General features: G+C 32.3%; 1 protein-coding gene across 1 annotated transcript; it reads left to right on the forward strand.

Annotated features, from left to right (window-relative positions):
• Positions 1–8,038: 8,038 nt before the first annotated feature.
• On the forward strand, positions 8,039–17,349 carry LOC112012694 (uncharacterized). Its single transcript, XM_065763696.1, has 10 exons — positions 8,039–8,305; positions 10,065–10,179; positions 10,894–10,993; positions 11,563–11,706; positions 12,109–12,167; positions 13,966–14,033; positions 14,114–14,165; positions 15,652–15,825; positions 15,984–16,583; positions 17,051–17,349. Exons 1-10 carry the CDS (start codon positions 8,280–8,282, stop codon positions 17,264–17,266), a joined length of 1,554 nt encoding a protein of 517 aa, XP_065619768.1. The 5' UTR covers positions 8,039–8,279; the 3' UTR covers positions 17,267–17,349.
• The last annotated feature ends 1,122 nt before the right edge of the window (positions 17,350–18,471 follow it).

Below are 18,471 nucleotides of genomic sequence, written 5' to 3' on the forward strand. Positions count from 1 at the left end.
CGTCAGGGTTTTTAAAAAGGAAAAGAAAACATAGGTTGTTGTTTGGGATTTAAGTTTAGAATTTTTTATAATTGACTTTTAATTTGAATAAAATTTAAATTAGTTGAAATTTAAATGATAAATTTTTTATAAATTAAATAGTTGTTAAATATTATCCCTTAATTTGAGGAAATATATCCTAACAAATAATACTAAATTAATTTACTAATTAGTGAAATTAGCCACTTGGCATAACTACAGTTTCTAAATCCAACTTTTATTATATTAGTATTAGTATTAGTATATGATGAAGATATTAGTATTTTTCACACACACACATATAAGGAAGATATTTTAATAATAGATTTGGTGAGAGAATGTAATTGTATGTGTGGAGTTGGATTCAAATTATACCTGGTTTAACTTTAAGCAGTATTACACCACTCAATATTTTATTATTGAATGCAAATTTTGACAAATCCACTGTAAGATTACATTATCTTCATATATTTTCTATATTTGCAAAATTTCAAAGTGATTAAAGATTAATAGCTATGTCATTGATCAATTGTTTAAATTCAAGGTTTTGTAGTTTAAAATAATGTATAAAAGATGAGTTTATAGATGAATGGTAAATAATATTCAATTGACATGAAAATTGGCATAAATGTTAAAAACATATAGAACATGTAACTTAATAGTGAGATTTCAAAATATGAATTCTATAATAAGTTATTGGGTGATATAACATTACTTAGAATTACACTAGGTGTAAATTGAACTTAACCCGTGTGTGTGTGTGTTTAATAGTTAGATTGTTTCTAAAAAAGAGATTGAGGCAAAATAATAAAAGCATAAAAATTCATTCTACATTCTCTAGGATTCGGTCAATCATCATTTTGGTGTTCAAAGTTTGGATTTTGTCAATTTCACCCTTCAAGCTTGCATCCAGGGTTAATGCAGCCATGTTGTCCACTGCCCTTAGACAATTTGCCATAATGCCAACTAAGTGTGCGTTTGGAACACACGTTTAACGTGTGTTCCTGTGTTTTACTAAAAAATGGTGAGTCTCATGGCATTGTTCACGGGACCTACAAGTACGAAATTCAGCAAAATTTTCATTAAAACTGGGTCCTATGGTATAATTCACACATTTAAAAATTATTTTACTATAGTGTTTTTAGTTTTCAGTAATAAGCGATATCCAAACAGGCTCTAAAACGACATAATTTTAGGTATTTTTTTTATTTTATATATACAATTTTTAATCACTAAAAAGAGGCTACCAATTTTTTTTTTTTTTAATTAAAAGATGAAACATGACAATTTTGTTTTTTTGTTGTTGTTGTTGTTGTTGTTGTTGAAAATTCAGGTATATGTTGAAACCGATGTAGCCTAATTCAAACGTAACCTCTTTGCTCTTCCTTGTATCGTCGTTGCTCCTCTTCTTCCCAATCATCATCTTTTTCTTCTCCTTCTTTTCTAATCTCTTTTCAAGCAAACACACAATTGCTCTAACAATATAAAGAAGCTCAAATGCAGGGGTGACAAATGGGTGTGTTCAAGCATGTCATAAATGGGTTAGGAGCTTAAATACCAAATTTATGACTTTTAAAAAAATTATTTATTACCCACACACAATCCAGCCCACTTATTTAAAATGGGTTAGGGGATGAAATACCAATTATGACTTTTTAAAAAATCATTTATTACCCACATGGGAAATGCCCATGTTTTCAAACTCGATTTTCTCAAAATTGAGTTTCAACGTCACTATAGGCTCTTTAAAATGTGAGAAAATCGAATTTCAACGTCACTATAGGCTCCTTAAAATGTCACTATAGGTATGGAGCGATCAAACTTGAAAAAAAAAAAAAAAAAAAAAAAAAAAAAAAAAAAAAAAACCTGCATGAAACTCGAGTTCATGGAGCATGAATTTCAAAACGCCACTATAGGGTTCTTAAAACGCCACTATAGGGCTCCAGATTTTTTTTTTTTTTTTTTAAATTTTTAGTTTGTTATAACTCGATTGTCCAAAAATCGAGTTTCAAAATAAGAGTATTTATTTAATTAGTTTACGAAAAGGGGCAAAATGCTGGATTTTTTTTTTTTAAAAAAAAAGGGGCAAAAGCCCAGTTTCTCCATAAATACCTTCAAGCAAAAGAATGGANAAAAAAAAAAAAAAAAAAAAAGAAACCTGCATGAAACTCGAGTTCATGGAGCATGAATTTTAAAACGCCACTATAGGGTCCTTAAAACGCCACTGTAGGGCTCCAGATTTTTATTTTTTTTAAAAAAAATTTTCAGTTTGTTATAACTCGATTGTCCAAAAATCGAGTTTCAAAATAGGAGTATTTCTTTAATTAGTTTACGAAAAGGGGCAAAATGCTGGATTTTTTTTTAAAAAAAAAAAGGGGCAAAAGCCCAGTTTCTCCATAAATACCTTCAAGCAAAAGAATGGAAACCATAAAATGAATAAAATACCAGCTTAAAAAAAAAATCAAAATAAAGGAAAATATAATTCTGAAAACAATTAAACTAATACTTTATCTAAGTGAATATATCGAAGTACTAAAAAAATGGCTAGTGAAGAACTAAAAAAATTGAATCTTTGAAAAGTAACGAAAGCTTAGAAAAGAGAGTTTAAAAGACTACATCGAGTGATCATAGAAATTGTGGCCATCATATTTCTCTCAAAAGACGGAATATTAAACAACTTACTGTTACATGAATTCCAAATCTTATACATAGCAATTATAAAATCACCATATATGTCATTACTTTTCAAAAAAAAATCACCATATATGTCGTTAAACCCCATATCGGTACATAAATTATTGATAAAAATCAAAAGAAAAAAAATAAAAAAAATAAAAAACCAGCTTATGTCGATGGAATAAGAGAGAAACAAAGAATGAAAATATGGATTACCATTGAACTGTGATGCCTCAATTGATCCACGTCCATCTTTGAGGCTCAGCAACAAAATTATAAACCAATCTCCATAGCCAGTTCATCACTACTGTGAGGAATAGCTCTGCTCTGGCCTCCATCCATCCCTCACCGCCAATGTATGAAAGTTCAGTTAACAGGAAATTTGGAATTGTGAATGAGTAGAAGACTGAAGGTTTAAATTTCAATTTGTAAGCTAATGGGAGACTACAACAGATTTATGAGGTATTTTGTTAGGGGGAATTAGTGGACGGATTTTTACTGTTATATCCTCAATCGTTTTCACTTAATAAACAGTTTAATGAGGCATTTTTTTAGGGGTAGTTAATGGACATATTTTTACTGCTTTGTCCTCAACAGTTTTCACTTATTAAACATTGGATGCGAGGGTATTTTGGAACAAAAAAAAAAATCTGGTCCAAACAAATGAAGCCCCCTAAATAGTAAGTATAGAAAATACACCTAAAATCTTCAAATTGACCAAAATATCATTGAAACCTTTAAAATGACAAAAATACTTGCAAAAACATCTATAATGATGGAAATATACCCAAAACCTTTAAAATGTTCAAAATATTCTTGAAACTTCTAAAAGACCCTAAAACCTTTAATATGATTGAAATACACAAAACCTCTAGGATGATTGAAATATGCTCAACTCCAACAAATACTATTAAAACCTGTACAATTTCCAAAATACCCTAAAAAATCTCTAAAATGATTGAAATACATCAAAACCTTATGAATGACCAAATTGAGGTTGCAATTTCAAATTGGTTGGAAATAGTTTCAAATTGAATTTTAAATAAGTTGGAAATAATTTAAAATGTGCTCGAATTAGTATTAAATAGACTTAAAGTAGATTTATATTGGAGGGGACACCTGGTACGAAATTAGAGTGCATGTAAATTTTAATTAGAATGATATTTGATACAAAATTAAAGTACAATTAGAATCTGATTTTGATTCTTTATTGAACTTCCATTTTAATGTATTACTTGTAAATATATTGTATGGCAGTGTTAAAGTGAGGAACATGACGATGCACACTATAGTATTAGTTTGACGAATAAATTAAATAAAATGATAAATTGCAAGTTGGCCTCAAATATGGTATCTATTCAATTGTAGTAATAGCATTTTAATTGAGTAATATTTTATAATTTTGAAATGTCAATAATAGACTGTCACATATAGCAGACTATCTTAGTGATTTTAATATTCTTGTAGAGTGAGACACATGATGAAGCACATTATATGACAATGTCAAGTATGTAAAATAAGGAATTAAAGGTATGTTTAGTAACTGTTTTTTCTCCTTATTTTCTGTTTCTAAAAACATTTTTTTTTAATTTTTAAAACTAAAAAACTTGTTTGGCAACCTAAAATAGTCAGAAAACAAAAATTGTTCTCAAAACTCAATTTGTGAAGGAAACTGAAAACATGCAAAAGGCTGTTTTCAGTTTCTAATTTTCAAAAATCAATGAAAACATGCATTTAATTTAATGAATCTGTCTCATTTAATGAGTTAGCATTAGATCTAATGCTAGAGTTCAAATCCTAATAACAACATATTTTAGTATTTTCTATTTTTTTATTCAAAAAACTATCTTTTTAATTTCAACTAACCAAACATGTTTTTTATTTCAAAAATACAAGAAAATTGTTTTGTTTTTATATTCCCAAAAACAAGTTTTTGAAAATAGATAACAACAGCTGTTATCAAACATAACCTTAATCTCTTGTTTTGTTTTTATATTCCCAAAAACAAGTTTTTGAAAATAGAAAACAAAAACTGTTATCAAACATAACCTTATTCTCTCAATTTCAAGTTGTTTCCATTTTGTCAATTTCACGATTAAAAAATTTTATTTTTTAAATCTAACATTGTATAGACTACCATGTCATTTTAGATTTTAATGACGTAACAATTTTTACACATTTTTAGATTTGTAAAATTTAATCCAAAATAATGAAATGAATTCATTTCAAATAGAAAAGATTATTAGGGTTTGAGAGTAAAAAGATTGTCCATGTGATATAAAGAGAGTATATCCATTTGGCTAAATCACAATTTGTGAGATATTTATTATATAGTTAGTATATGTCTCACAACATTTATTATATAGTTAGTATATAATTTATAGATAGTAGGAGTTGATAGGCCTGATATTGATATTGTTTTTCCTTTTCACATACTCGTAGAACAGGTAACTCGCTTATTCTTTAGCTAAACATGCAAGAACTATTGTTGGTTTGTCTATGTGGATGGATGATGTCCCACCACAAGTAGCTGATGTTCTTTTAGCCAATTGTGGCTGATTTTATTTTTATAAAGTTGAAGTTGGATTCTCAAAAAAAAAAAAAAAAAAAAAAAATCGTGAATGCTTTGAAATTTGAATGAAATGTTGCCGTCAGCAACAGAGAAGAACTACAATTAATGTGTCACCAGCTCACCATTCATAAAAAAAAAAAGGGTTTAACATTCATTTATTATTTTATTGAACTTACAACAATTACATTTATTACCACATTAGTTTATAAGGTTTTTATCGTAAAATTTGTAGTAATTTTAGCAGTTTTCATAAAATAATTAAACTCACCTTATTTCTCAAAAAAAAAAAAAAAAAAAAAAAACTCACCTTATTGAATGTATTGGAATTTAGAAACAACTTCAAGAAAGTAATTCTAAAAATGAAAAATAGAAAGATGTAAAGGCAAACTAATGTCAAAGCAAGTGCATGCTTTAGATATGTTATGGACCCAATTGTTTGCTACTTGTTTTGAGGGAATCAAGACCTCCAAATTGATTAATGAACTATTTTGAGGGAGTAGTCTCCAAATTTAAAACTTACTCAACATCATGCCATATATAATGATGAATTTCACATAAAATAGTGGTTTTTCAGACAATATTCACACATGCCTGGCCTCCATAATGATTTCACTTGTTTTTGGAGTTATAAGTAATCTTAAATTCCTATAGCTAACAAGTCTACCTCCATAAATAGCACAGTAACACCAATACCAAGAACCTTGCAATTGCTAGTATATCATATGTGTCAAATTAGACGCGTGACTTGAGTTTTGAGTGTTGAGTGGACTCACTGAAGGTTCAAGGAAAAGGAGACATGTGTTTTCTATTTTGCTCTCTCTTTTAGAACCTCTTGCGGCCTTGCCTCGCCTTCAATGTGCAGCTGCCCCTGCCAAGGTTGGCTTCAACTCGGTCCAAGACTTTTAACTTTTGAGCCCTGACTCTCTTTCTCACGGCAACCAACCATTTCAGTCCAACAATGAATGGGTACGCATTTCCCATTATTCAAACATTTTATTATTATTTAATTTTCACAAAATCATTCTCTTCTGTTTTAATTGAAACTGAATTGCTTTGCTTCATATTCTGATTTAGACGCGTGGCTTGAGTTTTGAGTGTTGAGTGGACTCACCAAAGGTTTAAGGAAAAGGAGGTAGATGTTCCCTACTTCTATCTCTTTTTAGAATCTCCTGCCTTGCCTTCAACGTGCAGTCGCCCCTACCAAGGTTGGCCTTCAACTCGGTCCAAGACTTTTGACTTTTGAGCCTTGATTCTCTCTCTCTCTCACTCACACAACAACCAGTCATTTTAGTCCCACAATGAATCGGTGCGCATTTCCCATTAATCAAACATTTTTTTATTATTTAATTTTCAAAAAATCATTCTCTTATGTTTTAACTGAAACTGAATTGCTTTGCTTCATATTCTGATTTAGACTAACATAGGTTACAATTCCTCAAGCGACCTTTCCATGGAAATTATTTTTGCGTTTTCTTTTAGCCACAATTGAAAATAAAAAAAATGTGGGGGCATTTCTGTAATATATGGTATGAAACTTTGTGTGCTGCTGTGAATTTTTTTCAAGAATTGTGACTATTGCTATAGAAAAAAAAGCATGGTGGGAACCGCCATTTTATGTGAGAGGAATAATATGTTTCAAACAACAAAGACAACAAGCCTTAATCCAAAATTTTGGGGTCTCCTTTCAACAAATTAATTAGTTAGGGTTGTTTGGCCATCTTTATGTCCATTCTACTATTTCGGAAGTCGTATACTATATTAATTCCTTAATTGATAACTCATTTTTTTATTACTTCTACTAATATTATTTTGGGCGTTCTTCTCAATTTTTTTCGTTCCCTTAACTTGTACCAACTTACTGTTTTTTACCTGTTCGTACTTTGTATATGACCAAACTATCTTAAACGACTTTTCTTTATCTTTTTCCTCAACAAGATCTACCATTATCTTAAAATTCTCATATCAGCTATTCAGGATCTAACCACTATTGATGAAACTGGCTGGCACCGAATCGATCTAACCGCTGCAAAGCATCGTAGGCCACACCACATCATTATATGTATATATGTTAAAATCACAAGCTAAAACAAGAAGTCTCAAATCAAGGAAAGAAAATCATAGACAGATCAAGAAAACTCGAGAAACAGAGAGAAAATTTTGAGTGAAAGAGAGAAAATTTTATTGCTAAGTTCCTATGAATTACAAAGACTAACTAAATTACACATATTAAGCACTATTTATACTAGCAATTACAGATCAGAGTGAGAAACAAAAGTGCAGGAAAAACTCTAACAAACTCTAATAGAATTCCCTAAAAACTCTCCTCCAATAAGATAGGACAAGTGTTACTTTCAACCTAACTACCTAACTAACTACTCTCTCACACTTATAACTCACATGCTTTTGCCTAACTCTTCAAAATTACAAGTAATTTCTTCAACCTCTTCAAACCACACTTGCTTCCTTTCTTCAATTCAATTTCACCCTTAGTCTTCTTCTTAACAATATATATACACAATAATTTAACATATGTGTATGTAGTTTTATGCTTCAACAGAGATAAGAGAACTTAGAGAAGGCAAGTTTGAGAAGCAACATAGAAGAAGAAGAAGAAAACGGCACTAGGTGGGTTAAGAAAATGTTAGGTTTTTTTTTTTGTTTTTTATTATTATTTATTAAATATACACTAAAACGACATCGTTTTGAAACTAATATTAATTTTATTTTCAATTCCAAAACAACGTCCTTTTAGAATTAGAATTAAAAAAAAAACTCAAACGACTTCGTTTGCGATTTTAATAACCTAGATTTATTTACTCACACTCCCATCTCTCTCGTCAGTGTCCCTATCCCAGTCCCAAACTCTCAGCAACTCTCCCTCTCTTTCTTTTTCCTTCTGCCGCTTGCTGCCCTCGTACGCTACTGCTCGATGCCACCGTTCTTGAAGTTTTACCCTCTCCTCTCTCTTTGTCACGACATTCTCAGGAGTTTCTAGTGAAGGTTTTGACTTTGGATGCACCTTACAATGTTTTGTACCAGGTTTGTTCTGTATTTTTTATTTTCAATGATTTTGCTTTATCTTTTATGGGTTTGGTTTAGTTTTTTCATTTGAGTCTTTTGTGATTTGAAATGGGATATTTTTGAGAGAAAGATTGAGAATTTCTTTGTCGTTGATTGTTTTCTTTCGTTTTTTTCTAAGGAATATTTGGGTTTTTCAATGATTATGATGTGGTTTTGGGATGTTAATTGCATTGTGTTTAGTTCTTGAGAAAATAGGGAAATAACCGAATTAACCGCACCGAAACCGAAACCGATATGGTGGAGCACACCTTTTGGGTACACATTTCCCATTAATCATACCTTTTTATTATTATTATTTTTTTAATGAGAAATGCTGTATCCATAATATTTTTGCAACAAATCCTAAGGTAGGTTGTTACGGGATGTTATTAGTAGATAGAAAAGTAATTCCAGCAGTAGGATTAAATTATAATCAATAACAGCTAACCAGTATAATTTGTTGTGAAAATGTTGTGAACGCCTTTCTTTTTTTTTTATTATTTAATTTTCACAAAATCATTTGCTTCTGTTTTAACTGAAGCTGAATTGCGTTGCTTCATATTCTGATTTAGACTAAAATAGGTTACAATTCCTGAAGCGACCTTTCCACGGAAACTATTTTTTTTTTGTTTTCTTAGCTCCAATTAAAAAAAAAAATTTGGGGCATTTTTGTAATATATGGTATGAAACTTTGTGTGCTGCTATGACTATTGCTATAGGAAAAAAAGCATGGTAGGAACCGCCATTTTTTGCTAGGATGCATGGACACTTCATTTGGAGTGTCGTACTTGTGTCGTAACGGTGTCTAATCTATCGTATCATGTTATAATTTTTCAAAAATTGCTTGTGTCGCAGTATCGTACCCGTACCTGGGCTTGTACCCGTGTCTGTGTCCATGCATCCTAGATTTTATGTAAGAGAAACAATATGATTTAAGACAACAAAAACAACAACAAGCCTTAATCCCAGATTTTGGGGTCCCCTTTCAACAAATTAGTTAGTTAGGGTTGTTTGGCCATCTTTTTGTCCATTCTACTCTATCTGAAGTCATATACTCTATCCATTCCTTAATTGATAACTCATTTTTTATTACTTCTACTAATATTATTTTCGGTCTTCTTCTAAATTTTTTTTGTTCCCTTAACTTGTACCAACTTACTTTTTTTTTTTTTACCCTTGCGTTCTCTGTACATGACCAAACCATCTCAAGCGACTCTCCCTCATCCTTTCATCAACAAGAGCTACCCTTATCTTAACATTCTCATATCGGCTACACCTATTTTATGAATTTGTTTCTTCTTAGCAACCCAACATTAGGTACCATACAACATAGCTGGTCATATAGCAATCTTATAGAATTTTCCTTTTAACTTAATATGCTCCAAGAGCATTGAGTAATATTTGGAACCCTAATATGTAAGTTGGATTTGAAATGTTGGTTTGATTGATGTTAGAGGATCCATAGCCGACCCTTAATGGTAATGAGTGTGTATTATGTAATTCATGGAACCTTACCCAAATTCTAACTTGACAAAGATTCTCTCCTCATCGGATGTTTCAAAAATATAGTTCTTTCAACATATGATTGAAAACTTTCGGGAGTTTGTGTCATGGATTTTATATGCGGTGGATATTGTTAATGGTTTGTGTTTTCAATGTTATCTTGTATGCTTTCACGATTGCTTATGTTACAGATACCCTTTGGTTATAGCCCCTAACATATTATCTGCTTGCACAGGGTAATTGCAAGAAAACTCTATGTGAATGTCTCTTGGTTAAAAGTTCAGCACGAGCTTTTCTGCACTGATGCAGCTACAAGAGTATCTGGTTCTAATTGTGGCCAACCTAGCCCTGTAATATTAATCTCTCATATATATTTATGTGTGTGTGAGAACTATGAAGTCAACAATTTATTTCATGTTAATTCACTCCAGTGGAATCCAAGAATTGCTATTGTGCTTGTGTTTCCAATGGAGACATCCAGGCTTCAATCCCCTGTCTCCCCCAACTAATAGATTATCAAAAAAAAAAAAAAAACCCCCCTTTCTCTTCATTCACCACCAAACAAGAGTGAACCGAAGCATCCTTGTTTAGCACAATTGAGAACAATTCCAGGAAAAAATCTTTAAAAGTTGAGCCCCGCGCCAAATGTCATGCCAAAACCTCACTTTTATACCATTGCCACCCCCACATCGAATATAGGATGCAAATCTCCCCTAACTTGACTGGATACTTCACCAAAGACTACTCCATATTTACCTTGAACTATTGTTGTTGACTATTGACCTCAATCTTGCCCAGATTTGGATCTGACAACCCCCCCCTACCCCGGGTCTTCGTGGTTGATTTTCTTCCATCCATTTGTCCATAGCCACCCAACAGGGATTGAAAGTTCAAATCTAGAGCTTGTTTTCTATCTATGCTTGTGTGAATTTTTTTTTTTGGATGCTTTTACTGCTTCATTGTTTTCATTTCTGTTCTCTTCCGCAATATAATTATTGCTTCTTAAAGATTTCTAAATATATCAAGTCTAACATTGATTTTAATTAATTTGCTTGAAAAATTAGGAGCACAAGGAGACACATGATCTCTCTAATAACATTCAGCATTATGATATTGCTGTTGTTGGAGGAGGCATAGTCGGCATGGCTCTAGCTTGTTCCTTGGGTATGTGATGTTTTGTGTTTACTTAATTAACTGTATCCTATGTTGGAGGGGCAGGTCATTTGACTAAACCTGGTTGAAATCTTGTTACACAATATGACATCTTGTTCTGTTTTAGTCATAAGCCTAATATTATTTTCCTACCTGTAGTTTCTTTTTATTTTCTACTGGGGATTAAGAGTGATGTCCACAAGCGGATTCCAACCAAGTCAATTAATTTCCTATTGATTGCTTAACACATTATGCCACTGTTATTAATTCATTGGTTATCTGATCTCCTGGGAGGTTTTAGTCTCTCTTAAACACCACCCGACCTTCGTTACCTAATTCCCTTGTGGAAAATATGCTCAATTTAAGTCGGTGAAGCCATGTTAATTCACCTCAATATCTAAATGCAGAACAATGTTTTGGATAAAATTTCATCATGAATTTGAGCACTGTAATGTCTTGTACTGTTACATATTCTTTCATTTATTAAATAGATTTGGTTTGGGCTGGAGGATATAGGATATTGCCATTTCCATCAGTTGCCTTAAAATTTCAGAACCATCACCTTCTTTGTGTGTTTGCAGCAAGCATGCCATTGACAAAGCACCTGAATGTTGCCATCATTGATAGCAATCCTGCATTGGGGAGTAGACCCTATTTCAACAAAGAAGACCCCCCTGATCCAAGGGTCAGTACAGTGACACCTGCTACTATATCTTTTTTCAAAGGTATCAACTTCGATATTTTTGTCATTTTCAATCAAGTTCTGGCCACCCTCTTTTTCTCTTAATCCTCTCAAAGTCGCCATGGGTACTCTTATGGGGAAGTACTTATGTATGCTTCAACACCCTTCCCTATGGAACATAGATGCTGTTGGGCAGTTTTTTTTTTTTTTTTTTTTTTTTTTTTGCGTTTTCAATATTGAAAGGATTTGATATGGATTAAAAAAAAAAAAAAAAGAGAGAGATGGAATTGATATGGTGGTATATCTGTTTTACTGATTGAAATGGCCCTGCTTTAGAGCATGTTGAAATCATCACAATAGCCGAAACAATGCTTCTTTTGAAGGAGACAGAAACACATGTTTTGCATAGTTTTAAACTTAGAATAACAACATTTGTTCTTTGTAGATGTTGGTGCTTGGCAATACGTTGAACAGCATCGACATGCATATTTTGATAAAATGCAGGTAATCATTGCTACTGTATTTTGTTGTGGCAATGTTTGATTCACTTCAATTTTTGTTTTTTATTGTTTGTTTTGATAGTTGATTTCCTTTTAATTGCTCAATGTAAAATGATGTACTAAAATACTTGAACTATAAACTGGTATGTGTTGATCTGACTCGTTCAATTGTTCACCATTTTCTGTGTCAATGACATGTTCAGTTGTCTTGTCTCATTTTGTTCTTATGTATGCTGACTCATTGATGTTTTCCATTATCATGCATGTTAGATTTTTTTTTTTTTTTTATTATAAAATTTTGGATCTTAAAAAAGAATGGATCATTAATACATTTACCAAGATAATTAAAGACATGTTCATTGGAGCCATAACTTACATTCCTAATATATAATTTCTGAGGTAGATTAGAAAATGAAGTTTAAGTTAAATTAGGAATGATGCATTCTTGAAGCTAGTGTTTAGCTAAACTTTATCTATCATTCTTCTTAAAGGTTTTGGGACCGAAAGTATAAGGAATGCATGCAGGTAGAGACTAATAACAGTCACAAGTTTTTTTCATTGATAGGGCAAGTTAGTATCAATTGGTCATGTTCAGGAGGAGAACTGAACATTCTCTGATCAACTGTGAACTAATAGCAAGGAAGGTGAGATAAAGTAGATGAAGAGGGTAAAGATTTAATTTTATTTGTGTTAATAGGAAGGACTTTGAATTAGCAGATTTTGAAAAAAGACCAAGAACTCCCGAAGAGTTTCATGAGGTGGAATACAAGGTTTATCTATTTTAGCTCCCGAAGATGATTCATGAATTGAAGCAAGTGCTATGTGCCAGATTCATGATCCTTCAACGTTTTAAAACTTATGTCGAGTTTTCTTCAACAGGGGAGTATAATGTGGGAGTCCAACCAAAATTATATTAGAATTTATATTTTTGTATTTATCTTGTGCAAGATTGGATTATTTTGAACTTTTAGATTTGAGTTTAGATAGCGATTATATTTTAGACGGATTAGTATTTGAGTTCAATTAGAATTATTTCATTAGTTTTTATCTTTTATCTCTTTATTTCCTGAAAGCTCTAGTCTATATAAGCTCCTGGTTTATTTGTATTTGGAAGACGGTTGATTAATGAAATTTCAATTGGAGTTTTTCCAATATGTTGGGTGCTAATTCCTGATACCTAGGTGCATGCCTTGTTTCTTGCTTGGTGTGATTCCAGGCAACTAGGTGCCGATTCTTAGGGTTTTTTTTTTTTTTTTTTTTTTTTTTTTTTTTTTTTTTCTCTTGATTGTCCTGTATCAACTCCTTACTTGCCAAGGAGCTGAAGTGGGGAATTTTTACATTTGATTCCTTTTCATCATTTAGGAATTATAAGTGTCTATTTGGCATGATGTGCAGCTGGTGTTACTCTCGTCTGTGCCCTGCAATTGCTTTTAGGCATTGCATATGCAATATTTACCATGATAATTCTTTTGCTTATTATATAATCATATTTTCTTTTACTTGAATAATCTACTACATTTCTTTGTAGGGTCATGCTAACGGGTCCTCTTAAGGTAATGGTTAACAATTCATTTTAGGAAAGTTTTGACATCATTTTTATGAGAAATGAAAAAAGCTGTCAAAATATTAATTACTTTTTTTTTTCTTTTCCTATAAAAAATTTCTTTAAATGGATTATTACCCGTTGCCCTAAATCAGTTAGTATTTCCCTTCTTTCTAACATATCCTCTCTCCTAGTGGCCCACTATGTTTTAAAATAAGACTGGTAATGTTTTCTTCTATATTTTCATAATTTTCTGTAGGTCTGGGATTATACTGGCTTAGGATACACAAGATACAATGCACAGGATATTAATAAAGAAGTTCTAGGGTAAGCATACGCATAGGAAGAAGAAAAATATCATTTTGGTAATCTTCTAGTTTTTAATGGCAAATGACTTTGTGCTACAGGTGTGTAGTGGAGAATAAGGTTCTTCATGGTTCCCTGCTGTCATGTATAGAGGTACATATTTTTATTGTTAATTTGTCATAAATTCAGTGTAAACCTCTTGTATTTTAAGTTCTGTTTTGGGGAAGTTCTTCCTTTCATTACATTCTTTCTTTTCCTGATGAAAAATATTCCTTGTCCAATATTGGATCACTTATATAGACTTGGCTGAATGGTGTGCGTAATATTTTTCTTAGTGTAGTGAAATGGTGGAGTTTTCATCTCCTTTTATGAACTATGGTTGTCATCTGTGCTTGATTCTCAGAGTTTTGTTATTGTATTTTTGTGTGTTGGATGGCTCTTGTGTTTTTTACTTTTGGTTTTAATGATGTATCCAGGGCTCTGTGAGCAATATTGGATAACATTCTTACCATTATAATAGGTATAGCAATTTAAGAATGAATTTTCTTTTATTATACTTAAGTGGGATTTGATTATCAGGAATTTTGTTTTCTTCATATAAGGTCATTTGTACCTCTTCTTCATATATATATATGTGTGTGTGTGAGAGAGAGAGTTGTTAATATTGACATAATCAGGTTTATAATACTTTCTTATATAACAAAGAAAAAGTGAGTGAACCCAACCCTAAGGGGTACCACAATCAGGTAGGATCACGCCTCATAAAGTGGAGGGTCCTTAGTTTGAAAGGTACTGGAAGCACAAAGCCAATTTTATTTTATTTTAGGTCTTATTATTTAAATAGGTTATTAGCATTTTATTTAATTTCTTAGTCAAGGCTATTTTTGTAATTCAATAATTGGGTTTTCCCAAGTCAATTAGGATTAGGGATAAGTCCTAATAGACCATCTAAGAATACTATTGTACTCTAATGGAGACTGTTTATGGTTTCCTTGAGTAATAAAATTTACTATTGGAAATTTTCCTTAAATAGTTTGGCGCTGATTTCAGGAAATCCTAAGTATTGATTCCTAGGCTATTTATTTATTTATTTTATGTTCTTCAATTTCAGTGTTGCATCATTTTTGATTTTGTATCTCTCTTTCCCCCTCCTGTGGGAGCAAACTTGAATGTATATATATATATATATATAAGAAAAGAAAAGAGAGGGAAAACAGAAAAAGGAGGAAACCTTGGCGATGCAGTTGTAGGCCCTTCTAGTTTCCAGTATGATGGATATTATCCCCCTGATGGGTTGATAATGAGATTTAAACTTATTTTTTAGAAGTCAAATTTCTTTAAAAAAGCTCAAATGGCACATGTACACAGGGTGTGTACTGTCAGGTACTGCAAAATTAAACACTGAAAGTACATCGACCAAATAACACGATTTAAATTTCTTCCCTAGCACAGCTATTTTCTTTGAATGTGGTGGCAACCTGGTCATTCATTATGTATAGCTATTCTTATTCCTTGAGGTCTCATCAATATATAATATTTTGCCAATTTCAATGTGCCTTATCTTGTGCAATTTAATTTTCATTTACTTGTTGTAAATTATGATACTTTTTGCAACTAAGAAATTGAAACTTTTCTATAGAATACAGATTTCCAGAAGACAATCTATCTTTCCAGGTTATCTTCAATGACTCTACCTCTGAGCCCTTCATCCTTGGGGATGGACAGCACATCATCAAGGCCGCCATTGTCTTCTCAGAGGCATTTAGCAAAGCTGGAACTGAGTGATGGCAATAGCCTATATACGAAGTTGGTGGTAATTTTCACTTGTATGTAAATGAAGTTACATTGCTGTTTGATGAATAGTAGGATGAATAATTGCCCGTTTTATTCAGTGGGTAAGATCTGTTTGATAACATATGTCACTGATAATAATTGGTTACAAGTATTCAGATTTGTTGACATTTATTGCAGGTTGGAGCAGATGGTGGCAAGTCACGTGTCAGGGAGTTAGCAGGATTCAAGACAACCGGATGGAACTACTCACAGAATGCAATCATATGTACGGTGGAACATACTGTTGAAAACGGATGTGCATGGCAACGGTTTCTACCTGCTGGTCCAATTGCACTTCTGCCAATGGGTGATAATTTTAGCAATATTGTGTGGACTATGAACCCAAAAGAGTCAACAAACCGTAAATTAATGAATGAGGATGAATTTGTGAAAGATGTAAATAATGCTCTGGATTATGGATATGGTCCTCATCCTACGTCAAGCTTGTTTGGAAGCGGAGAAATGTTTTCTTGGCCTAGAGCAGGTGTGACATTATCAGCTAATGATTGTTTTGAAGTTCCACCAAAAGTGATTAAGTTGGCATCTGAAAGAATGGTGTTTCCGTTGTCTTTAAGGCATGCCAGTGACTATGTGTCAAAGCATGTTGTTCTGATTGGAGATGCTGCACACACTGTTCATCCTCTGGCTGGTCAAGGAGTTAATATGGGTTTTGGAGATGCATTTGCTCTTTCTAGGGTCATTGCTGAGGGTATAGCTGTAGGCTCTGACATTGGAGAGGTATGTATTTTTGCAAAAAATTTCTTATTCTGCAAAGAGGTCTTTTGAATTTCATTGTTGTATTTTGCCTTCTTTTAGGATGCAAGGACACCTTTAATCTAGTATCTCACTTGTTTTAGATGAAGACATAAAGTTAGAGTGATAGACAAATGGACTGATGGAAATATTTATTTATTATTTTATATTCTCATAGTTATAATAGAGGGGAGATTTGAACCTGGACATCTTTGTTGGAAATACTAGGTGGTGCCACTTGAGCTACAAGGCTCTTGGCGGACTGATGGATATATCTGAACATGTTTACCAATTAATTGTCCCAAGTCCTAACCACATCAGAATATAGGCAATTTTGGCTTGAGAAGCGTCTCAAAACTTGATTAGAGCTATTTGGTTGCCCTGATGATGTAATTGTAATAAATTATTATCTCTATAACCACATGATGTGTGCATTGATTCGACTTATGCAGGTAACAATGTTAAAGAAATATGAAGCCGAGAGAAAACCAGCAAATATTATGATGATGGGGATCCTGGATGGTTTTCAGAAGGCATACTCTGTCGATTTTGGACCCCTAAATATACTACGAGCTGCAGCATTGCATGGGGCGCACTTCATATCACCTCTTAAAAGAAGTATTATTTCTTATGCATCAGGGGAACAGAAACTGCCACTATTCACTTGAGAAACACTCTAAATTATTCTTACCAGAGGATATAAATGGACTGGATTTTTGCACCTCATGTAGCAATGAATAATTTTTTTTTTTTTAATGGATTTTGCTAATGTGTGCCATAATGGCACACAATAATTAATCATTTTTGGAAATATTTTATTGGGAATTGAAAAAGTATTGGTAGCTTTTTCAATTTTCGAAATTTTTTTTTCAAAAATGAATGGCTTAATGGTTGCACTGGTGGCTGCACCAAATTGCAAGTTTTTAGTTTTTACATAAGAACAAACAGCTTATTTGTTTTTATGAAGTATTGCTTTATCACTGCTTCATTGATAAGTATATAATTTTGATATATATATTTTTTCCCTTTGAGAAATGATTTTTTAATCTTCATTCATGTGGAATCTAAAAAAATTAAAGGGTAAACTACATATTTGGTTCTTAATTTTTACATTAAATGTCAATTTGGTCTTTAATATTTCAAATGTGTCAATTTGGTCCTTAATTTTTTTGGTATTGTGTCAAAAAAGTCCTTACTGTTAAGTAGTAGATGGGAATACTGATGTGGCTAACGGTTAAAATAAAATATTGATTTTAGGCCACCTAAGATTGCTATTTGGACTGCCATGTTAGCCTAAAAATAAAATAATAAAAAAATAACACGAGGCTTATTAATCTCATTTGTTATTTTTGCTGATTATCCTTTTTATACTTTAGTGTTGTTGCATATCTATTTTCTAAAAACATCATCTTATTTTTATTTTAAATTTTGGTTTGGTTCTGATTGACATGCCTTGTTTAATTGAAATCCAAAGGTTGGGTTTGTTCTTCAACAACCATGAATTCTTAAAACAATCCAACAGCTATGTCGCTACCAAGAAATCGTATCAACCCCAAGCCCACAACTATAATCCCCAAAATTTGCTGTCTAATCCTCAAATCCAACCAAAAATTACCCTTCGCCGCCACTCAAACCATCGCTGCAAAACCCCGTCAAACCCACAATGAAACCCTAACTGATACGTGCCCATGACTCTTTGTTCCATTAGATGAATCACCCAAATCTTCCATCCTATCTTGAGTCTATGCTAGCAATTAAAGCAGTAGAGTCCAAGAGGAGAATAGATTTAGAGAGAGAGAGAGAGAGAATAAGCGAGACGGTTTTCACCGTTTGGCTGCTTTCTCTCTCTTTTGCTGTTTGGTCTTCTCCTCCA

Source organism: Quercus suber, unplaced genomic scaffold (assembly GCF_002906115.3).
Source record: "Quercus suber isolate HL8 unplaced genomic scaffold, Cork oak 2.0 scaffold_519, whole genome shotgun sequence".
NCBI lineage: Eukaryota > Viridiplantae > Streptophyta > Magnoliopsida > Fagales > Fagaceae > Quercus > Quercus suber.